The sequence below is a fragment of the Lepisma saccharinum genome, chromosome 1 (genome assembly GCF_977018435.1).
Source record: "Lepisma saccharinum chromosome 1, izLepSacc3.1, whole genome shotgun sequence".
Taxonomy (NCBI): Eukaryota; Metazoa; Arthropoda; class Insecta; order Zygentoma; family Lepismatidae; genus Lepisma; species Lepisma saccharinum.
In genome coordinates, this window is record NC_139229.1 from 95,146,077 (window position 1) to 95,168,117 (window position 22,041).

A 22,041-nucleotide genomic window follows, 5' to 3' on the forward strand; every position below is an offset into this window, starting at 1 on the left:
TAAATATTGTAAATATTCGTTATTTTATGGGTACGTCAACACTAAGGTTATTTGAATCCGTCACATGTCTGTTGCGTACATTAAAACACACCCATGCCCTCGCAGGGACTCGAACCTGAGACCTCTGGATCAAAGCGAGTTGAGTTGACCACCCAACACGCTCGGCTACCGAGGCCGGCATAAAACTGTTAGGTTGGCCTCTTAATGTAAATATCCTACATACTTTTCAATAAAAATGTTAATTATCTAAAAAAAAAACAAATGAGCAGACACAAAAGACATAAAGAGACTTTGAAACATTTTCTAAACGTTTTTCATGTTACATTTCATTTGCATGAGGAATATAATAACTGCTCAAAAACTGCTATACGAAGACGTAATTTTGTTTTTAAAAAAGGGAGTAAGTGAGTCATTCATTCATTTATTTCAGTGATCAGAGCCCCCCAATAATTTTGACAAGTCGGCGCCCCTGAACAGGTGCAAGAGAAGATGAAAATAGTTTGAGAGTGAATTAATGTAAAATGTAACAAGAAAAAGAAATGGAGATGCTAGTGTTGCTGTTTCATTCAGTACGATGTCCTTTTTCAGTGAGGATAGCCCGGTTATGAAATCGTGAATATTATTACTAAACCAGCCTAATTATTGCCTATTTTTGTGGGAGCAGGAAAAGGTTTATTATCCAGGAAAAGGTTTATTATCCTGATCATTACAATCATACGTTGATTAGATCAGTGATCGGTTAGTTAATGAACTCTCCAGCCTAATTATTGCCTATTTTTGTGGGAGCAGGAAAAGGTTTATTATCCATTTTGCCTTGACTCATCTCACTCAAAAGGTCGCTAGGTTCCGTGGCTTGCCGTGAGTTGATAGCTTCCTGGAGATGAGGCCTTGCTCGAAAAGGTTTATTAACCAGCCTGATCATTACAGAAGTTTAAAAACTGATCAGTGATCAGTTAGTTCGTATGAACTTTCCAGCCTGATCATTACCAGTGCGTAGTTAGAGATCGGTTAGTTCATTGAACTCTCCAGCCTAATCATTGCCTATTTTTGTGGGAGCAAGAAAAGATTTATTATCCATTTTGCCTTGGCTCATCTCACTCAACAGGTCGCTAGGTGCCGTGGCTTGCCGCGAGTTGATAGCTTCCTGGAGATGAGGCCTTGCTCGAAGAAAAGGTTTATTATCCAGACTTACTCAGAGCTCGGTTAGTTCATATGAACTTTTCAGCCTTCTCATTACCAGTGTTACAGATCGGTTAGTTCACTGAACTATCCAACTTGACTAGTGCCTATTTTAAAGTGGAGCAAGAAAATTAAAAACAAACATTGGTTGTTGACTGTTGCATGCATCCTTTCATATCGAAATAATATCCAGAACTTCCGACACAAATGTTTGTGTACTGTGTGGGGTAGACCTACTGTATACACAAGCAGAGAAAGCAGTGCGAAAGGAACGATTGTTCTAAATGCACTAAAAGAAAGACCGACCAGAGCGTCGAGAACCGAAATAACAACGAACGAGAGACTCGGTACGTATTCATACATACTGTATTGCACGTACTGTATTTTCCTTAACTTATAAATTAATAAATCCCTAGCATTTCCAACATTATGATGTTTTCCATGCATTTCTTTACGCTGTTTCGCGATTTTGGTCCAGGCTCGAGAACGGAATAAAATTATTCCTGTAGTAACCTATGGGAAACAGAGTCCCGCATAACGCCGTCCCCTGGAACGGATTGCGTTCCTTATGCCAGGCACCTATTTTCCTCTGGATTTCAATTTATATAGACCACACACCAATGCAATATGTACCAATTCCATCATCTTAAATCGGCCGCCGCTAACTCGCAAAGTTTGTGCGAACTTGCGATTTTTTTTTCCGAAACGTCAATTTTAGAGACATTTCTTGATACGTAGGAAGCAACACTGGTGAGAAATGTGTTGTGTCTTCTCAGTAATCAGAGACCAGGTACCTGCATGTGCATGGTATCTGCTTGCACTGCGCAGTTCGCACGTTCTCTGCCTGTGGTTGGCTCCTCTGCTCTTCTGTTCCTTTGTGGAATGCAGTTACGAGAAACGTTGCTTGTTCGATGTTTGAAAAAGCTAACGGTCAGTTTTTGAATAGTGAAATGCATTTTGTGCCGACCGAGTGTATTCATCTGGGAAAGGAGACGAAACAAACGCTAACCAGTATTCTGAGCAGTGTTGAGATGTTGAACTTTTCTTTCTGTTTATTTCAGGTACTTTGTCGCTTTTGTAACACTTGGGTTAATCTCTTGGCTGGATGACACTCCCTATAACCATAGAATAGTAACTCCGAGAAAGCGGACAATCTTGCCTTGATTCTTTTGGGTTTATCTCGCGATGATGTGTGAGAGCGAAGTTGTTTTATGTGGCAGTACTGATAGTAATGTTATGCCTTTCTTATGAGTTGAAGGTTTAATGCTGTAAACATTTGTACGTAGTTTTTGGCTTTATGTGCGTCCACACAACGATATTTTGCTTAAAAAGAAAAGCGGTGAAAGTACTCCGGGATAACACGAATACTGACGCATTCACGTACAGGGACGTAGCTAGGTTGATCAGGGGTGGGGGGGCAAATGTAACATTTTTTTCTATCGAACTATACTATTATAAATTAAGAAACTATTTATACTCCATATAGGCCTATACTGTGTGTGTGTGTATAGTAAGGCTAATCGGGACTGGTCCTACAGTATAAAACGGGGTCCAAACCACTATGAGCATCCACTGGGTATCGAACCCGGAACCCCTTGATTACAAGGCGACGATGCGCCATCGGGAAGGCCCTCGTTATTACATCTAACTCCTTGTAACTAAAGTGCAGGTTTTGGGGTGATCCTGGATCTGGTGTGCAGCAGGGAGGAAAAGTGCATTTTCAAAAGGTCTCAGACTTCCCTGACCGAGGCGGACCATAAAACCATTAACTGCATCCTCTACCAATACATCTGTTTGTGTTCAACAAGCAAGAAACAGAGAAATAAGAAAGTAATGCCTTGCTTGGGTTCGTGCTACTGAAAATTGAAGAAGTGTTTCAAACTGCAAGCAAAATTTACTGAAGAATTATTTTACAATATTTGTTATCGAAGTAAAATTTCCAGCAACTACAGAACAGTTTCCCGGGGCCACGTGGACGTTTGCCGGGGCCAGTGCCCCCTGTGCCCCCCTAACGACGTCCCTGTTCACGTATATACATTGCATCCCTCCGAAATTATGAGAAAATGAACATTTTCAAACAAGAGCAGTGAAGAACTCGGAAAGAATCAATGTTAAATGCAAACTCGCCTTAAAATGACCCCCGAATGCCGTTTTTGAGAGTGGAAAGTTTTTAATAGCTATACCAAATAACTTATTGTGTATGCCAGCATGCTAGAAAGCAGCTATGCACTATCCACCTTTACAATTACAACCCCTTCCAAAAAGAATTACTGCGTTCGTCAGTGCATATAAATACAGGGTGCTCGGAAATTCCCCTTACAAACTCCTAGGGCTAGTAGAGGGGACTGAGTAGACAATATTTGGAATAGGAACCCATGTCCGGAAACGTACCGTTTCTGTGCTTCAACCATTACAATGTGTCGGATGTGCCTGTGTTGGTATGCAACCGGGTAGGCAGTACATGCCGTCAGAAGATCACCTGATGGCACGTGACGTCTACCCTGCCGCGGTATCCTGCCTGGAGCCCCATTCACGTGCCTGTTTGTGAATAGGCCGAGGTGGTCCAACCACTTGGCCCACACGATCGCCGGATTTAACGCCATTGGACTATTTCTTGTGGGGTCGTATAAAGAGTATGGTGTACAAGACTCCTGTAGAGACAGAGGGGTTGATGCACAAGAGATTGACGGGGCACCAGGTGTGATGGAGCGAGTGCACCGGAACATGATACGTCGGTACAATGTGTGCAACGACGTTGGTGGTCTTCACATCGAGCCACTGTTATAGTTGAGCAGTGCCGTATGCGACACATCCAATGTAGAAGACAGAAACAAATTTTTGCGTTCCACTGTCGACACAAGTGTTATTGTGATCAATGAATAGGACGTTTCTTTTTTGTTCCCTTGACATTGTTACCAAATAAATTTGTTTGTATTATGTACTGAGTCACATGTCATTCAATTCTGTACCTTACGTAACACCTCATTTGACATGGTTGTAATAATTGATTACACTTTATCTTATCAGGTGATCTTCTGACGTCATGTACTGCCTACCCGATTGCATACCAACACAGGCACATCCGACACATTGTCATGGTTGTAGCACGGAAACGGTACGTTTCCGGACATGGGTTCCTATTCCAAATATTGTCTACTCAGTCCCCTCTACTAGCCCTAGGAGTTTGTAAGGGGAATTTCCGAGCACCCTGTATAGGTATATAATATATATTATCCTGGAAGGGGGTGAACTTGTACAATTGGATAGTGCATAGCTGCGTTCAGTAGCACAGAAAAGTGAGACTACAATCTTTGGAAGGGGCTAAAATTGTAAAGGTAGATATTGCATAGCTGCAGGGCCGGCGGAAGGGGGCGAACCATGCCACCACCCAGAGCAGCAAAATTGGAAGAGAAGACAGGGTGCAAAATCCCAGGGGTAAATTCCCCCCCCCCACCAAACTCTTCCAGGGGGGCAAGTTTTTGTTTTAACAACGATGGGATTCGGATATTCTTAACTGGAATAAAATCGATAACATACAAAAAGAACGGACAACCAAGAGCCTCATCTCTTAGGACACTGAATCCAGCAATCCCCAGAACACAGAAATTAGACCTACTTATTTCTTCTCCATTTCTCATCGCCTTTCGTTAGCACCCACGAAGTATATAAATATATGGTAAGAATTGACAATATAGAGAAAGTCTCCAATTTTGTTAATTTTCAGTATACTAACTAATTTTGGCCTCCTAATCACGAATCTGTTGTAAAAAACCGGGGGTCACGTCTGGAAATTGTACATTTTGATGAAACATTGTTCATTAGCCCCAAAAACCATCCACGAGTAGCCCCAGAAACCATTGACGTTAGCCCCAAAAACCATCCACGGGTAGCCCCACGAACCATTCACACGAGGTTAGGTTAGGTTCCATTAGCACTCATTTCACCCCTAAATTCATAAAAAAAAGAGGGTTCGTACTAGAATTGAACACCATAAATCATTTTCTTGTAAAACAGCGGCGTGGTTGGAAACAATGACAGGGGATTAAATTTTCGTTCGTAAAACTACACATATACACCTATATGTATAAAAAATTCAATCGGCTTTTTTTTTAAAATTTCCATACGTAACCCCCAGTTTTTAACAACAGATTCGTGATTAGGAGGCCAAAATTATATACCGAAAATTAACAAAATTGGAGACTTTCTCTATTGTCAATTCGCTCCAAATATATTAATGAAACACATAATAGCACTTATATGTGAAATTTATACAGGAAACTATTATCATTTTAAGGGACTATTATCTCCTTAATGTCTCTTAATTTTTGTCCCTCCTCCCTTACGCAAATCATTGTTCATAGCATCAGTAGTACATCAAAATCTTCAATTTGCAATTACATTTTGAATGAAAAACAGTCGATATAATATATTGTATATTTTAAAATATAATTTGATCATTTAATGACATTATATATATATATATATATATATATATATATATATATATATATATATATATATATCGTGGCGGCCGGCAGCAACTATGATGGGTAGTACCAACGTGGTCAAGAAATCGAAAAAAAAAACTCCGCAATGTCCCCCCTCCTTGAGGTTTCGCAACTGGCCAAGATGTTTATCCTCGTTTGGTAACGTGGAATACAACGTGTGTTTAAGTAATAACGTACTAATCAGATTCATCTTCACTCACTAACCTATCTTTATACACTACAGGACACTTCCCTAAAAATATAACAATTACAAGAGGAAAGGAAAAACAAATCCTATCACCTTCCCCTCCTCCATGCACACGTATTCTAACTGGATGTCGAAAATATCTTTGTTATGAAAAGAAATTGTCGAAATGCCAAAGGAAACTCGCATCATCATAGGATTTTTTACTTTTATATTTTAAAAAAGTCTGGATGGCCCTCTTTATCTATTATCAAAAATGTTCATTTAACTTTGGAAAAATACTAGGTTCGTTTCTCCAAAAGTAGGCAGAAATTACTTCCCATCTTACAAATCGGTCGTATTTAGAGACTTTTCTCTGTGTCAACACTGCAAAAGTTCCCTCGCCGTGCCAGGCAAAAATGGGCACGGTTTCTTATGGGCTAACCCCGCCCCCTGCCACTCTGTTCATGACTCATGGTGGAAATGTTCCTCAGGGGGACTTCTTCAACCCTCTGCATGTGTGTCAACTTGGTTAGGTCCATGGATTAGGCCAGCTCTTGGGCAGCACGGACTGTTGCCTCGCGAGGGTACGAACGATGTAGTGAGGAGGTTGGGGTGGTCTTCTCGTCAGCTTGACTGATTGCAAGATTTGAATCTCCTTGTCTGTAAACTATCAATGTATTCTGTAAACTAGCAATGTATTCATTTAACAATACTTGGTGAGGTATGCATTTCCTCTGAGGGTAGTGCCATGGCATGGCGGCTCTACCGCTTGAGCCGCCGCTGTATATATATATATACTTCCGGTTCCGTCTATTTCTCCTCACACCAATGATGCTATGAAATTAGCGAAAATTTTGAATTTTTCTACTGTCCGGTGAGTGTTTCCTTTTACCTTCTTTGATTTATATATATATATATATGTCCTGTTATATATATATATATAACACACACACACACATAGGCTTACCATATTTTTTTGAGTCCTACCCAGGACATATTCGCGATGAACTCATTACTGCTGAATTTCCGTTTTTTTTTACAAAAATAAATTGAAGTTACTTAAAAGCCTTAACATTTTATTGGAACATTAAACTATAAATTGCACAAGAAAATATATTAACATTATTTTCTAAAATCAATCAATTAATTTTCAAATGTTTACCTCTCTGTCCTAGGTATCATTATCTGTTAGTTGACTCAGTTGTACTTTTCACTAGACATGAAAATCAGAAATGGTTTGTTTATTTTAATAACATCATAAAATTCACAACATGAAAGTTCTGAATTAATTTTAACATTCAGCAGATAATAATTTATCGATCCTTGCCGGTCTTAAATTCTGGTCGTGAATATTCAATACCGGTAGCCAGTGGCGGCCGGCAGCAACTATGATGGGTAGTGCCAACGTGATCAAGAAATTGGAAAAAAAACAACACCTCGCAATGCCCACCCCCGCCCCCTCCTTGAAGCTGCGCCACTGCCCAATATGTTTATCCTCATTTGGTAACATTGAAAACAATGTGTGTTTAAGTAATAACGCACTAATCCTATTCATCTTCACAACCTATCTTTATACACCACAGGACACTTCCCTAAAAACACAACAATTACAAGAGGAAGGGGGAAAGCAAATCCTCTCACATTCTCCTCTCTCATGCACACATATTCCAACTGGATGTTGAATATATCCTAGACATGTGTTGTAAAAAGAAATTGTCGAAATGCCAAAGGAAACTCGCATCGCCATAGGTTTTTACTTTTATGTTTTAAAAAAAAGTCTGGATTGCCCTCTAGGCGCCCTCTATCTATTATCAAAATGTTCATTTAACTTTGGAAAAATACTAGGTTCGTTTCTCCAAAAGTAGGCAGAAAAGTAAATAGTACCTTTCTCACGAATTACTTCCCCAACAGGTCTTACAAATCCCTCGTATTTAGCGACTTATCTCTGAAGGTGGCAACTGTGTCAAAACACTGCGAAAGTTCCATCGCTGTGCCATGCAAAAACTGGCACGGAGGGAGTCTTATGGGCTAACCCCACCCCCTGACACTTTGTTCCCGGCTCATGGTGGAAATGTTCCTCGCTGAGACTTCTTCAACCCTCTGCATATCTGTTAACTTGGTTAGGCCAGCTCTTGGGTGGTACGACCGCGGACTGACTGCTTCCTCGCAAGGGTATGAAACAGCTGGCGATGCAGTGAGGAGGTTGGGGCAGTCGTCACGTCAGCTTGACCCATTGAAAGATTCGAATCTCCTTATTATTGTAGATTACTCACACACACAGGAGATGTACTACGTAGAAATTTTCAGCAAAAAATTTCTACGTCGAATCTCCTTGTCTGTAAACTATCAATGTATTAATTTAACAATACTTGGGCGAGGTATGAGTTTCTTCTGAGGGTAGTGCCTTGGCACGGTGGCTCTCCCCCTTGAGCCGCCACTGCCGGTAGCTATTTTCATGTTCAGATTCTCAAAACCACGGACATTTTGCAATCCCGGACAGCACTAAAAAACCAGGACTATCCGGGCCAATCCCGGACGTATGGTAAGCCTATATATATATATATATATATATATATATATATATATATATATATATATATATATATATATATATATATATATGGGGGGCAAAGGCTAAATGGGATTTCTCGACCTTGAGTCAAAAACCCTGATGGAACTGATATGCAACCTATATCCAAACACCATACGTTTGGTGCAGTGAATTTCGGTGAAGTCCGGAGGGCTCATTTAGTCAAATCCACTCTCCTCACCTCCTCGTTGGGGCCCCCTGGGATCTTTCAAGATGCGAAAGAGAGAGTGGTGTGCGGAAAGCAACGGGAAGCTACCGCATATATCTTTTCCCTAGAAAAACTGCAATCATGATGAGTCATTCCAAGGCAAAATATTCCGGACGTAAACTAGCCCCCCATTCGGATGTCCAGGAGGGGGATGTCTGGGAAGGACACGTTATGACAAAGGACACTTATGGGGAAAAGAGAAGCAAACAGAAGGTAAGATTAAGGATTGGAACGTGGAATGTCAGAACCCTGTTACAGTCGGGAAAGCTAGAAAACTTAAAGGCAGAAATGAGAAGAAACAAAGTAGATGGTATGGGAATATCAGAAGTGAGGTGGGAACAAAATGGTGAAATAGTGAGTGATGAGTTCAAGATGTTTTATTCTGGAGGTGATCAACAAGGAAACCGTGGTGTGGGAATAGTGCTAGGACCACGTGTGAAACATAAAGTTATAGCAGTGCGTTATGTGGATGACAGGATTATAATGGTGAAACTTCAAGGAAAGAAGAAAGACTTAGTGCTAATTCAAGTGTATATGCCACGTAGTGGGTTGTCAGAAGAAGAAGTGGAGGAAAACTATGAGAAGATAGAGGAATTGATGGAAAAAGAGAGAAAGGGTTCGTGCATTATCGTAATGGGTGATTGGAATGCTGTAGTAGGAGAAAGGCAGGATGGAAGTACAGTAGGAAGATATGGATTAATCGAGAGAAATGAGAGAGGGGAAAGCCTGGTAAATTTCTGTAAAAGAAACTCCCTAATTGTTGGAAACACACTGTTCCAGCAACATAAGAGAAGGAGGTACACCTGGATATGTCCAAGAGATTGTAAAAGATACCAGATAGATTACATACTGGTACAAGAAAGATTTCGAAATTGTTTGAAAAATGCGAAGACATTGCCAGGAGCTGACATTAATTCAGACCACATCTTGCTAATAGGAGAAATCAATCTTACATTGAAGAAGATAACCCAAAACCAGGTGAGCAAGAAACCCCACTTAGAAATGAGGAATGGGAAGAAGACGAAAGACAAAAATTTGCAGAACATTTCCAATGAAACTATAATAAGTTTAAAGCTAGTTGTAACAATAAGGATGAGATGTGGGATGGAATAAAAAGCTGCTTACAGAAGGCAGTGGATGAAACAATAGGCTACAGGGAAAGGAAAAGTGCAAAGAAACCATGGATTACTGAAAGTATGCTGGAAAAAATGGAGGAACGGAGAAAATGGAAGAATGTAAATACAGAAGAGGGAAGACATAATTACAAGATACTGAATAACCAGCTAAGAAGAGAAACTGACAGGGCAAAAGAACAATGGATGAAACAAAAATGTGAAGAAATTGAAGAACTGGAAAAAAGAGGAAGGTATGACTTGATGTATCGTGAAGTAAACTGCTCGGGCTTCCAAAAGAAGAAATGGAAAACAATGTGGATGATAGAAGACGAGGAAATCACAGACAAAAAAGGAATATCGAATGTGTGGGGAAAGTACGTTGAAGAGCTCTACCAGAAAGAGAATTGCCCAGACAGTCTGAATGTAGAAAATCAAGACGACGTGCCTGACGATGAGAAAGGATACTATATCCTGAATGAAGAATTTGAGCAAGCACTCAAAGAAATGAGGAATGGGAAAGCAACGGGCACTGATGAAATTCCTGTTGAACTTATCAAATGCCTGGGAGATGGAAAAAGAGAAATACTGCACTTATGCAATGAAATCTATGAGAAAAGGGATTGGCCACAAGATTTCACGGAGACTGTTTTGGTACCTCTGCAGAAGAAAAGCAATGCCAGAAAATGTTCTGAGTACAGGACAATCAGCTTGATATCTCACTCGGCAAAAAATCTTCTAAGAATTCTGAACAGACGCCTATACTCGAAGGTCAGTGGCGAGTTAGAGGAAGAACAGTTTGGTTTCAGGAAAGGAAGAGGTACAAGGGATGCAATTGGTTTACTGAGGACCATTGGGGAAAGATATTTAGAGAAAGGAAAGGAGGTGTTTGTAGTATTTGTAGACCTGGAGAAAGCCTTTGATAGAGTGAATTGGGTTAAACTTTTAGAAATTCTGAAGAAAATTGGTGTAGATTGGAAAGAGAGAAGACTTCTAAGCAACTTATACATGAATCAACGAGTTAAAGTGAGAACAGGAGACGAAATGACAGAAGGCTGTGAAATTGGAAGAGGAGTACGACAAGGATGCTGCCTATCGCCTACTTTGTTTAATATTTATTTAGAAGATATAGTGAAAACTTGTTTCCAGGGCACAGGAGGTGTCAAATTAGGAGGAAGAAGAATAAACTGCATAAGATTTGCTGATGACATGGCATTATTCGCTGAGGATGAAATAACCATAAATAGTATGTTAGAAGAGTTAAACAGCAGCTGTGAGCAGTATGGGATGAAGATTAATGTAAAGAAGACAAGGGCAATGGTTATAAGACGGAAACCAAGGAATATTAATGTGAGAGCAAACAGTGAAAGAATCCAGCAAGTGGATAGCTTCAAGTACCTCGGATGCACTATAAGCAGTGACATGAGCTGCAACCAAGAAGTGAAAATGAGAATCGCAATAGCAAAAGAAGCTTTCAATAGAAGAAAAAATGTTTTTTGTGGACCCATGGACATAGGTCTAAGGAAGAGATTAGTGAAATGTTTTGTGTGGAGTGTAGCACTATATGGTGCAGAAACCTGGACGTTGAGAAGAAATGAAGAGAAACGACTCGAAGCTTTTGAAATGTGGACATGGCGAAAAATGGAGCGTGTAAAATGGACGGACAAGGTCAGAAACGAAGCCGTACTGAAAAGAGTTGGTGAAAAAAGATCTATACTGGAGACCGTCAAGAAGAGGAAAAGAAACTGGTTAGGACACTGTCTAAGAAGAAACTGCCTGCTAAGAGATGCCTTGGAGGGAATGGTTGAAGGAAGAAAAGTCCGTGGAAGAAAGAGATATCAGCTTATGGATGATATTAAATTAACTGGGTCGTATGCTATTACGAAGCGTAAGGCAGAGAACAGGGAAAGCTGGAGATTGCAGTGAAAAACCTGCCAATTAGGCAGAAAACAATGAATGAATATATATATATATACATATAGTGTGCGTGTGTCCGTCTGCTCCACCAATCTGCAGTGATTTCGCACCCTGAGAGAAGATAAAATAATCCTATTGAAAAGTTGGAAGTTATAATATTACTGATAAAACTTGTTCGAAATAGGCTCAATTTTACTCCACATAAATGTAGTGAGCAAAGATCTACAAAATATTAATCTCGATGTGATCGATGCTGTTAGATTTCTTGCAAATATATCAGAGCACTTTGAAATAAGAGGAAGTGATGAAAAATTCCAGTTACTTAGTCAGTGGCGGCAATTGGGTTCCAAAATCAGGAGGGGCAAGGTGCCAAAACTGTTGGGGAGAATGCTATATTTCCCTTTGTAGATAAGGTTTAGCATAGTACGGAGGCACAAGTGGCATGAAGTTAGGGGGTACTGCCTCCCTCTCGCCGCCCCTCTAATCGCACCACTGTACTTACTTGGGTACCAGTTTCATAGATCGGAGACACATTGAAATCAGATATTTTGTGATTAGCATGGTTCGTACTTACCAATTGTGTATTGCAAAACATAGTTCAAGGTCTTATTATGCTTTATACACGAAAACAAACACAATTTTTCACATAGAGAGTAATTTTTGTTATTCCATTTTTCGCTTCCTTAACCCACAATATACCGTAGTGGGTATGCAGTGTTTCCAACCTTCTTCACCAAAAAATACCTACTATCGTGTTCGTCACGTGTGCAAATTGTACATTATGCACAGGTAGCTGACGGATAGCCCTATGAACCATTCCGATCAAGTTAGGTTAGGCAAGCATAGTTAAAAAAAAGGGGGTTAGAAATACTGAGAGGGGATTACGTCATCAAATGTATGCAGCATCCGGTTCATTTAGGGAAAGCAATGGCAATTGTGTGTTGGTGAGATATTTCTGTTGAAAAATACATGATTTCCCGGTCAAATAGATTCCGCGATGAAAGAAAATACCTCGACGAACATTGGAAACCTTAGAGAAACTCATTTCCATAAGTAGTTTCTTCTGTAAAAATATGTGTCCGATATAAGGAACTGTTACCCTTACTTGATGCGAAAGAATGGTATCAAATTTAAATATAGACGATCCAAAGATAGGCAATACTGTACAGGTCCGAAATCGAAAGAAGCAGTAGTTCCAGTATGACGAAACTTGTTGAAGATCCGCAAACACGGTACAAAGTAGATTTCTTGCTTGATATTAGTAAGCTTAAAGACATGCCAACTGAACATGGGCGTCGGGAGGGGCAGTGATTTATCCACACACCCCCAACATCTTCCCAAATTTTGATGAACACCCCCCCCCAAGCAGAAAGGTGGAACACCCCCTCCCCCTACAGGGGGGTGTAAATATGGATTTTTATATCAGCAATAGAATGACAATACTTCAACATTAACAGAAAGGAACCATTTGTAGCTCAAGAAGTGTAGTCCAATGGACCTTTCAATCAACTGAAACCAAAGTTGCAAAGAAGGAGGTTGGAATGCACATGGCCATTTCCTGAAAACACCAGCTCCCTTGACAAGGCTTAGGTCAGCTCTAGGGAAGGGACACACAGTGCCATCTAGAAAATTTCAAACTCACTTCTCGCCCTCCTTCAAGGAAGCACATTCCACACACATTGTTGACAGTTCAGCATTTGAATACCTAAATATATATTTTCTTAAATACGTTTCAGATTTGTAAATTCAATTATTCAATCCCTGAGTCAATGAATTTACATTTTGATGCATTTTCCTTTCGATTCTTTCATGTGAAAAATGTACGTACGATAAAAGTAAGGGCAGAAATTCAAAGATACAGGTTTGACTCCTTGTAGTGAATTCTGTTTCTATGGTTAGCAACACTATTTTTTGTAACTAGGGTGAGATGAATGATTTTGGAGTGGTAGAGAACAGTCAAATGCTTTAGGCCTTAGCTCAGTCTCAGTGTAGCATCTCAGTTCGTGTGTTGTCGTTCTGTTCATTGTAACAATGTCTGAAACTTTACTGCAAAACTGGCTGAAGAAAGTAGAGAAAATGAAACCATACAGAAAGAAACCGAAAGTGGTGAGTAGAAAAGCAGCGACACTATATGTAGGTATAATTTCTTCTAACCGATATTCATGAAGTATCAATATAAAATTTACTGACCTAGTAGTCGATATAAAACGTCAAGTATTCATGAAACCGAAGTGATTTCATTCACGTCTATAGTTGATGTATGTGACCATTTTTGTGGCTCTAAGAGTTCTTGCCTTTGTAAAAGAAATTATATACTATTAGAAAGAGAGTTGTAAAAGGGGGAGGGTCAACGTGGGGTGCTTGCCTGGGTGCTCAGGACAAATTGGGTGCCGAACAAGCATAGCAGATAAAAATAGAAAAGCATTAATGTAGTGCTCTGTGAAATTACTGGCACCCTATTAAATTAAAGTTATTGCCAGCTTGCAAAGATATAGCTTTAGTATCTTCCTATTTTTATCTAGTCTGTTTCCTGATATAATGACATTTTCAATTTTATCCAACTTTTCAGAGGAAGCAAAGGAAGTGCAAGGAATTAAATAAAAGAAAATTAATTTACATTAAGTCCCAAATTTATATCTGACCATAGGCGCACCAGTGGGGGCACGACGGCTCTTGCCACTGCCTGCTGGAAAACGCAGAGAGAAAAAAATTGTTTGGTTCATTGTGTTCTTTGTGTTGGAAAGTGAAATAAATGCTATTAAATTTTTAAATAATGAAAATAAAGCATTACCTCAATTTAGAAGTCAAAATTCCTTGCCTTCGCTTTGCAGTTAACATGCGATGCATTTATTTGCACATATTATTTCGTTGTTTTTTTCAAGGCAAAGAGGCACATAACTCCTAATTCCCTAGAGTCTCTCATTTAGTATTTGAAAGATAAACTCTCAACAGCGCCAAGCGTATTTTCCAAAGTTTTGTAAGGGTATAAGACTTCAATATGAAATTCTTTGACCAATTTAGATCAAAAGCAATACCAGGTATCTATCAAATGTGCATCCCAACTTCCCATTATATTTTAAAGTCTTCATGGCCATGCTCTAAATATATAGAGTTTCATTACTTTATTTCAGTTTATGAATCATTATTTAAACAGAGATTTGAAAACACCAGCAGAATTTGGAACTCACTCGCAACATAGAACTATTAAAATTATATATATGCATATAGTCTAACAAGCTAGAACAGGAGGGGGTAAGGCGGCATGTGCTGAGGTAAAGATGATGCTGAATAAGCAAAGCAAGATTGTAAAGAGTATCGTGAGATACTGTCACTATGTTTAATTAATAATATAAATAATCAGTTTGCAAAGTCATAGTTCTAAAATTTTCTTGCTCGCTTCGCTTGCAATGTGATGATTTATTGGACTCATATTATATCTGTATTTATTAATGCTACTTCAGACGGACAAGTGCGCGCACACCCATGCAATGCATTCTCACTGATATTTCAATTGGGCACCCCCAAGATGAACTCAGAGTTACACCTATGGCAAGAACGATACAAATACAGTTAAAAAATATTGCGCAAGTGTTCCTAATTTCTTTATAACTAGCTTAAGAATTGCATGAAATGATTCCTGGTAACAATATGTTAATATTTTGTGTTTTTTAATGTCATCTCTTGTGTTTTGTCTAACGATTGATTAAATCAAGTACTGAACATTATCGGAAAGCAATACTCGAAACGTTAAACTGGAATGTCAACATTATCACAAAAATCTATTTTCCATTTTTCCTGCATTTGACATCCTTTTTTCTTTTGAAATGTTACGTGAAGGGAAGGGAGGGGGGATTAATCTTTGGAAACATCTATGAACAAAATTAGGGCGAACATTTTTAAAAGGGTCCAAAATATGCACTTAACTTCCCCAAACTTACACCCCCCAAAAGTTTCCAACACCCCCCAAGGGAAAATTCCTGGATAAACTCCTGGGGAAGGGGTTCGAACTGGTCCGTCGATCACTCCTAGAAATTGGCATAATTTATTTCAAGTTAAAAAAAAAGTTTTGTCAGATCTGGATCTCATTACTTTTCTTGTTAATTGAAGAAATAACAACCAGTTAATATTCAGACAGAATAACCAAAGTAAAAACAGCGTTAGATCGAAAATACAGTAACCAGGTTATGTTTTCATATTTTACCATTTAAATTAAAATAATAAATGGTCCTGCAGTTTTCAAAATTCGAAAGAAAGTGAGTTCTTTCAGTTCTATGGGGTGAGGCAAAACAAGAGAAATTTATTACTAAAATTTTCCCAAATAGTTATGCAGAAGTTAACAACAAAATACAATAGCTATGCATTTCACCTGTATGAAGTGGATATTCACTAATTTGGTGGATCGATTAGAAGTCTCTCCCCAACGATATAATAGTAAATTTGGAAGAAAGTGGGTTTATTTTCATTGGTTTATAATAGTTATGATATCATAATAATCAAGACTATTCTACTATTCAAGTTTTATCAATGGTCTGACCGCCCCTATAAAAAATTCTGGCGACGTCCATTCATCTGATCTTTTGTTTGAAAAGTGTACAAAACTTGCCTGTATGTTAACACATGAAGGCTCCAAATATATTTACCCTACTGATTTAAAAGATGAACTGAAAGTACTTTAAGCTGTCATAAAACAGAATAGTGCACCAATGGAGACCATACGAAAAATAACATTACATGTATTTTTTTTTTTAAATCCAATCATATCATAGGCCTTCAATGATAAAAATATGAGCCAAAGTCTTCAAGGCATTTCTTTCCTAATACTTGTTACATTTAAGATATACGTATAACGAAATTGTAATTTAGTGTTTCATTTTTTAAAGTTTTGCTGTGGTAGGCACATCTGTTTGTTCAATAGTATAACATTATTTATTTTATTTATTATTTTATATGATGTTTTACTTAAGAATATATTGATTTTGATTTTCAATTTCCCGTTGCTGCTTAATGGGGGGTCCAAAGGGAGCAACATCTGCCACAGTTGCCCAGGGTGGCGAAATGGCTAGTGCCGGCCCTGCATTGCTGTCAGTAGCATGCCCAAGATTTTGGAAAGGGAGGGGTTATGTACACTTATTCTGGTAGTCAGCCCTCATTTCGCCATCTTTTCCTACTTTTGATGTTCTTTTTTTAGGAGTACTGAGCTAAAGGGGCGGTTTATAACCCCCACCAATCCCCCCTTGGGCATGCTACTGATAGCTGTGTTCTCGAGATGGGCGTTACACACTGTAAAATGTTTTGGAGTTACCATTTCTAACATTCGTTTAAAGTTATTCAAAGACAAAAATGGTAATCAGGGTCCGATTACGGTGCATTTGAATTTTTACTTCCACTGGCTTCCGGGTGGTTGAAGATAATAATAAAAAAGCTTTGAGCTTTTCTATCAGTACGTGCAACTTGCACATGTAAATTAATTTTAATGTGTCAAACAAATATTAAAAAGTGATAGTCATATTAATAAATTTTATTATGTGTGTATATTAAAGGAATGAACAAATCATGAAGTAAGATGGCACAGGAGGTAAAAAATCTGTCAGACAGACTGTGGAAAGCTCTAGATTCTGCTGAAGCTGCATGTGAACAACATGAATACCAGAAATCAGGAGAAAAGTCTTACGAAGAAAGAGTTCAACACACATCAGGCCAGTTGGAAAACAGAGGCGAAGTTAATCAACACAAGAGACAACAAGAATTAAGGAACAGTTCAGAGAGCAACTACCGAGTTAAAAAATATGAAGATTCTGCAAAGACGAGAAAGGGCTACATCACAAGTAGTAGTAGCCAAGCTGATTACGATCTTCAATGGAGATCCAAAAACTCTAATGAGGAACGCATTACAACAAACAGATATTTTATCACAAATAAAGTTCAATCTGATCAACATATTAACTGGAGGAAGAAAAACAGTGATGAAGATGACAAATCTACATTCTCCGATGGAAAACATTTCAATAGAATCAGAGATCAGTATGATAATAAAGATAAGCACATATACACAAGAGAACGAAAACCCTCTTTTAGATCTAATCATGAAGAATCCAATATGCATTTCAAAAAAAGTGGTGACAGTAATTTTCTCCAGTATGAACATAAAGCAAGGAATATTGATTACACAAGGAATAACAATGTGAGTGAACCCTTTAACCAACAGTCAAATGTTGTGGGAGGAAAGCCTATCACAAGACAAAGGTTAAGTTACAAAACATTAGAAGAACTAAGTCTGCAGAGTGCCTCTCAAATCATTTTTGTGTTGGCAAATGAGTACTCTGGCTTTGACGATTTGTTAAAGTCAAACATAAGTTCAGATAACATGGTACTTATTTTGAAAGTTTTAGCAAAGGCCTGTGATGTAAAATTTGATGAAATTAAGATTGCTATTCTTTCACCCATCATGAGTGATGAGTTTTTGGGACAGTTGAAGAAGTTTGTCCTTGATCTTCCATTGAAAAGAGTTAGTGGCAGAGATATAACTTTCAACAACATACTGAAATTTTGTCAGAATATTATGACTCACCTTCCACATACAGCTGGTGACAAACTGGAAGATATCATTGTTAGCTCTGTAATGTCAATAAATGGAATACAAGAATTCCATTCTGAGGTTGTAAGTGATGATGTAAAAACACAATTCTTACAGTTGCACTCAAATGTGAAGACAATTAAAGAAAACAGGAAAAAATGTGAGAACAAGTATCGAGTGGATCATTGCACTCCACCAAATAACTTTAGAGAAATTAACATATTCCCATCACGAGAGGATGTTTTATCGAAGGAACCTGCTTTCATAAGACCTAACATAATCAAAGGTGCCTATGCAGATGTTGAACATTATTTAGACGTCCAATTCCGTTTACTTCATGAAGATTTTGTGGGCCCTCTAAGAGATGGAATACATGAGTATAAAGAACAGATGTATTCCGGCAGGAAATCAGGATTTCGACTTATCAATGGCCTCAGAATTTATAGACATGTCATATTTCTTGGACCAAGTACATTTCAGAATAAAGTAGGATATATTGTCTCGTTTGACCCAAGACAGAGACTAAAGCATGTACAATGGCAATACTCGAAGAGGCTTATCTATGGGTCATTGCTGTTGTTCACAAATGACGACTTCCGGAATATTATCTTTGGGACAGTGCTGGCAAGAGATACAGAATTTCTTAAAAGGGGAGAAATTTTGATTGAATTTTGTAGACAAACAGATACGCATTCTTTGGATGGCGAGTATGTTATGGTTGAATCAGATGTTTACTTTGAACCTTACCGGCAGGTTTTAAGGGCTCTGCAAATGATGACTGTTACTGATTTTCCCATGGAACGGTACGTCATTTCTGTAAACTGTGAAGTAGAGCCACCTTCGTATTTGAAAGGGATGCCTCATCCAGTGTATAGAGTAGGTGATCACAGTGTTCCAGTCTTGAAACTTGATGAGTGGCCAAGTGCAACAGATCTACAGCTTGACATTTCACAATATTCCGCCTTTCAGTCGGCTCTCACTAAGGAATTTGCAATTATCCAAGGCCCTCCGGGTACTGGAAAGACATACTTAGGACTGAGAATTGCTGAAGTTCTTATGAGTAATTTGGAAAGAAATAGCCCACTCTTAGTTGTGTGTTTCACAAACCATGCTTTGGATCAGTTCCTAGAAGGAATAAGTAAATTCACACAGAGTTTAGTTCGTGTAGGAGGCCAGTCTCGTAATGATGCCCTGAAGTCATATAACTTGAAAGAGATTAGGAAGCATACTACAGGTGATTCAAAAGATCAAAATGTTGCTGTGAAGTGTGTTTATAGACGATTAAAGAGTCTTCTTGAAGAAATTAGAGCCACAGAGAGAAGTATAAGAGATATTGAAGAGAACAATGGAATTGTTTCAGCAAGAACCTTTCATGGGTTTGGAATAATTACTCAAGAACATTATATGTCTTTCGTGGGACAGGGGAAATTGTTAATTAATTTAGGAATTCCTGGACAATTTATAAATTGGTTGAGTGATTCAGAGGCTCATGATAGTGATGATGATGATGAATGTGACTTTGAGAATCATATGGCATCTGATAAGTCTGAAGATCAGCATGAAGAATCTGATTCATTGACCAAAGGAGTTGCAGAAAAAGAGGAGGTTGAAATGGACAGGGAAGCTGAAGATGCAATATTTGCCTTAGAGGATGTTGCAGATTATAAACTTACTGCACCATTACTTGGTTCAACTTTGCATTTTGATTTGTCATTTGAGAAACTGCATCCACTTCAACAATTGATTCATCTAAAATCTGACCATGATTCTGATCAGGAAAAGAGTATGCAACTCTTGCTGGAAAGAAATAAATATTTTAGACAAAAGCTTTTCCAGACACACCATGTGAGTGAAAATACCATAAGAAAACTAGAACGTCATAAAAATCTATGGTTATTTTCCATTGAGGAAAGATGGCAGATCTACAAATACTGGATTTTGAGGTTGAAGAAAGCACTTCAGGGAATGGTGATGAGATTGGAACAAGAGTACCAAAGTGTCTGGAAAGAGTACATTGAACTTCAACAAATGGCAGACCTTGAAATTCTTCAAAAGTATGATGTTGTTGGAATGACCACCACGGGAGCTGCCAAACAACAGACTTTACTGCAAGCATTGAAACCAAAGATTGGTGAGTTTCTTTTCTTGTCTTTTTTTTTAAAAAATTATACAGCATTTTGTAAATTAATAGGTGTAAAATAACTTAATTGAAATTTAATTTAAGGTATTAGCCTCATGCATTGTTCAAATATAATAGAATTTAAGGGGGCTTCACAATGTTATTGGTTTACATTTGAAAATAATGATATACCCAATACCTTTACAAAGGCAATTCAAATTGCCTCATATGATAACTGTAGCAACAATCACATAATATGCCAAGCATATTTATATATTTTTAAATAATTTCTATGTAATGTTCCAGGACTACCTTGTATTTAGATAAGATTCTCAAATACAATACAACATTTTTAAAATTAATCTGCTTGTAAGCATGGCACATATTCTTACGTATCAGTCTTGAACAAATCGCAGATGCTGTACTATTATGCACTCCCACTTGCACTGAAATCGTCAAATTGGCACAGTTCAAGTTTCAACCATCAGCATTCTGCTTTCATACACTTCTACAGTATGTTACGCATGGAAAATCCAAAATCTTCTTTCTTTGAGACTTTGTCAGTTGTCTACAAGGTACAATCCAAAAGTTTGGGGACTTGGCCCATAGTTCCTTACCGAGGTGACTTCAAAACACTAATGCACAACCGTCTTTAAAGTAATCCCTTTGGGTGGCAATACCAGGGTGTCTACCAGTCAAAAATGTCAAGAAAGTCCAGAAAATGTCAATAAATCAACAGGTAGGTCAAGAACGTCAAGAAATTTTGCTTGTGGTCAAGAATGTTTTCCTTTTTTTTTATTATTATTATTACAGAATAGTGAATTTAGATTGTTATATACTTGTGCTGAGATTTGATAAAATTGAATGTTTGGAAATCTAGAATTGTATTGAGTTGTAGTTGACATTTTCTTGCTTTGTTTCTAAAGAATTACATTCTTATATGCGTGAAGTTTTGTAAAATAAAAAATAAAGTAATGTGGCCATTCCCCATCCAGGTTGAAATTGAATCTCTTGAAGGTCTGGGTCATAACAGGCCCTTTTTTCAACCCCCATCCCCATGTTTACAGCCACGGCAAGGTTTCTCTGGAGTCATAAAGATTCTTCCGAGTGTCCAGTGGCATGCTCAAGGAGGGGTTGATGAGGGTCATAATCCCTTTTTAGGCTCAATATTCTAAAAAAGGAAGAAAGAAAAAGCAGGAAGGATGGCAAAATGAGGAATTCAGGAATGACTACTAAAAAGTGCACGTACCCCCTTCCCCTTCGAAAATCCTGGGCACACCACTCGAAGTTTCGAATGTCTGCTATTTTCACTTGTTAAGAAGAAAAGCACACATTGTACAATATGAAATCTGCTTTTCATTCTCAAAACAATTGGCAGCGAACAATGGTTCGCGTGGACCTCAGCTTCAAGATGAGGTAAGCGTCACCGTGCTCCAGTCACGTGGAGTGTGAAAAAACGGGACACTCACCACTACGCTTGCCTTCACCTTCCGGGGAGCTTAAACAAGACCCAGATGCATGGCACATTGACAGTAAATGAAGCAGAGCTCAGTGATACTTACCTCACCTCGAAGCTGAGGTCCACACGATTCTCGTGGACCATAGCTTCAAGATGAAGTAAGCATCATCGCGAGTCATGTTCGGTATGAAAGGAAACGAAAAAATGGA

The 22,041-nt window shown here is 38.5% G+C and overlaps 1 protein-coding gene across 3 annotated transcripts in view; it reads left to right on the plus strand.

Moving 5' to 3' along the window:
- Window positions 1–1,975: 1,975 nt before the first annotated feature.
- The window catches only part of LOC145998392 (NFX1-type zinc finger-containing protein 1-like), a 58,300-nt gene continuing 38,234 nt past the window's right edge, over window positions 1,976–22,041 (plus strand). Inside the window, exons 1-2 of one of the 3 annotated variants that reach the window (XM_083134802.1) lie at window positions 1,976–2,109; window positions 17,221–20,385. In XM_083134802.1, the coding sequence (XP_082990928.1) occupies window positions 17,244–20,385 (3,142 nt within the window). In that variant the 5' untranslated portion in view covers window positions 1,976–2,109; window positions 17,221–17,243. Of the gene's footprint in view, window positions 2,241–8,814; window positions 8,865–17,220; window positions 20,386–22,041 lie in introns of those variants that run through there. The other 2 variants (XM_083134797.1, XM_083134806.1) reach the window with 2 other exon arrangements.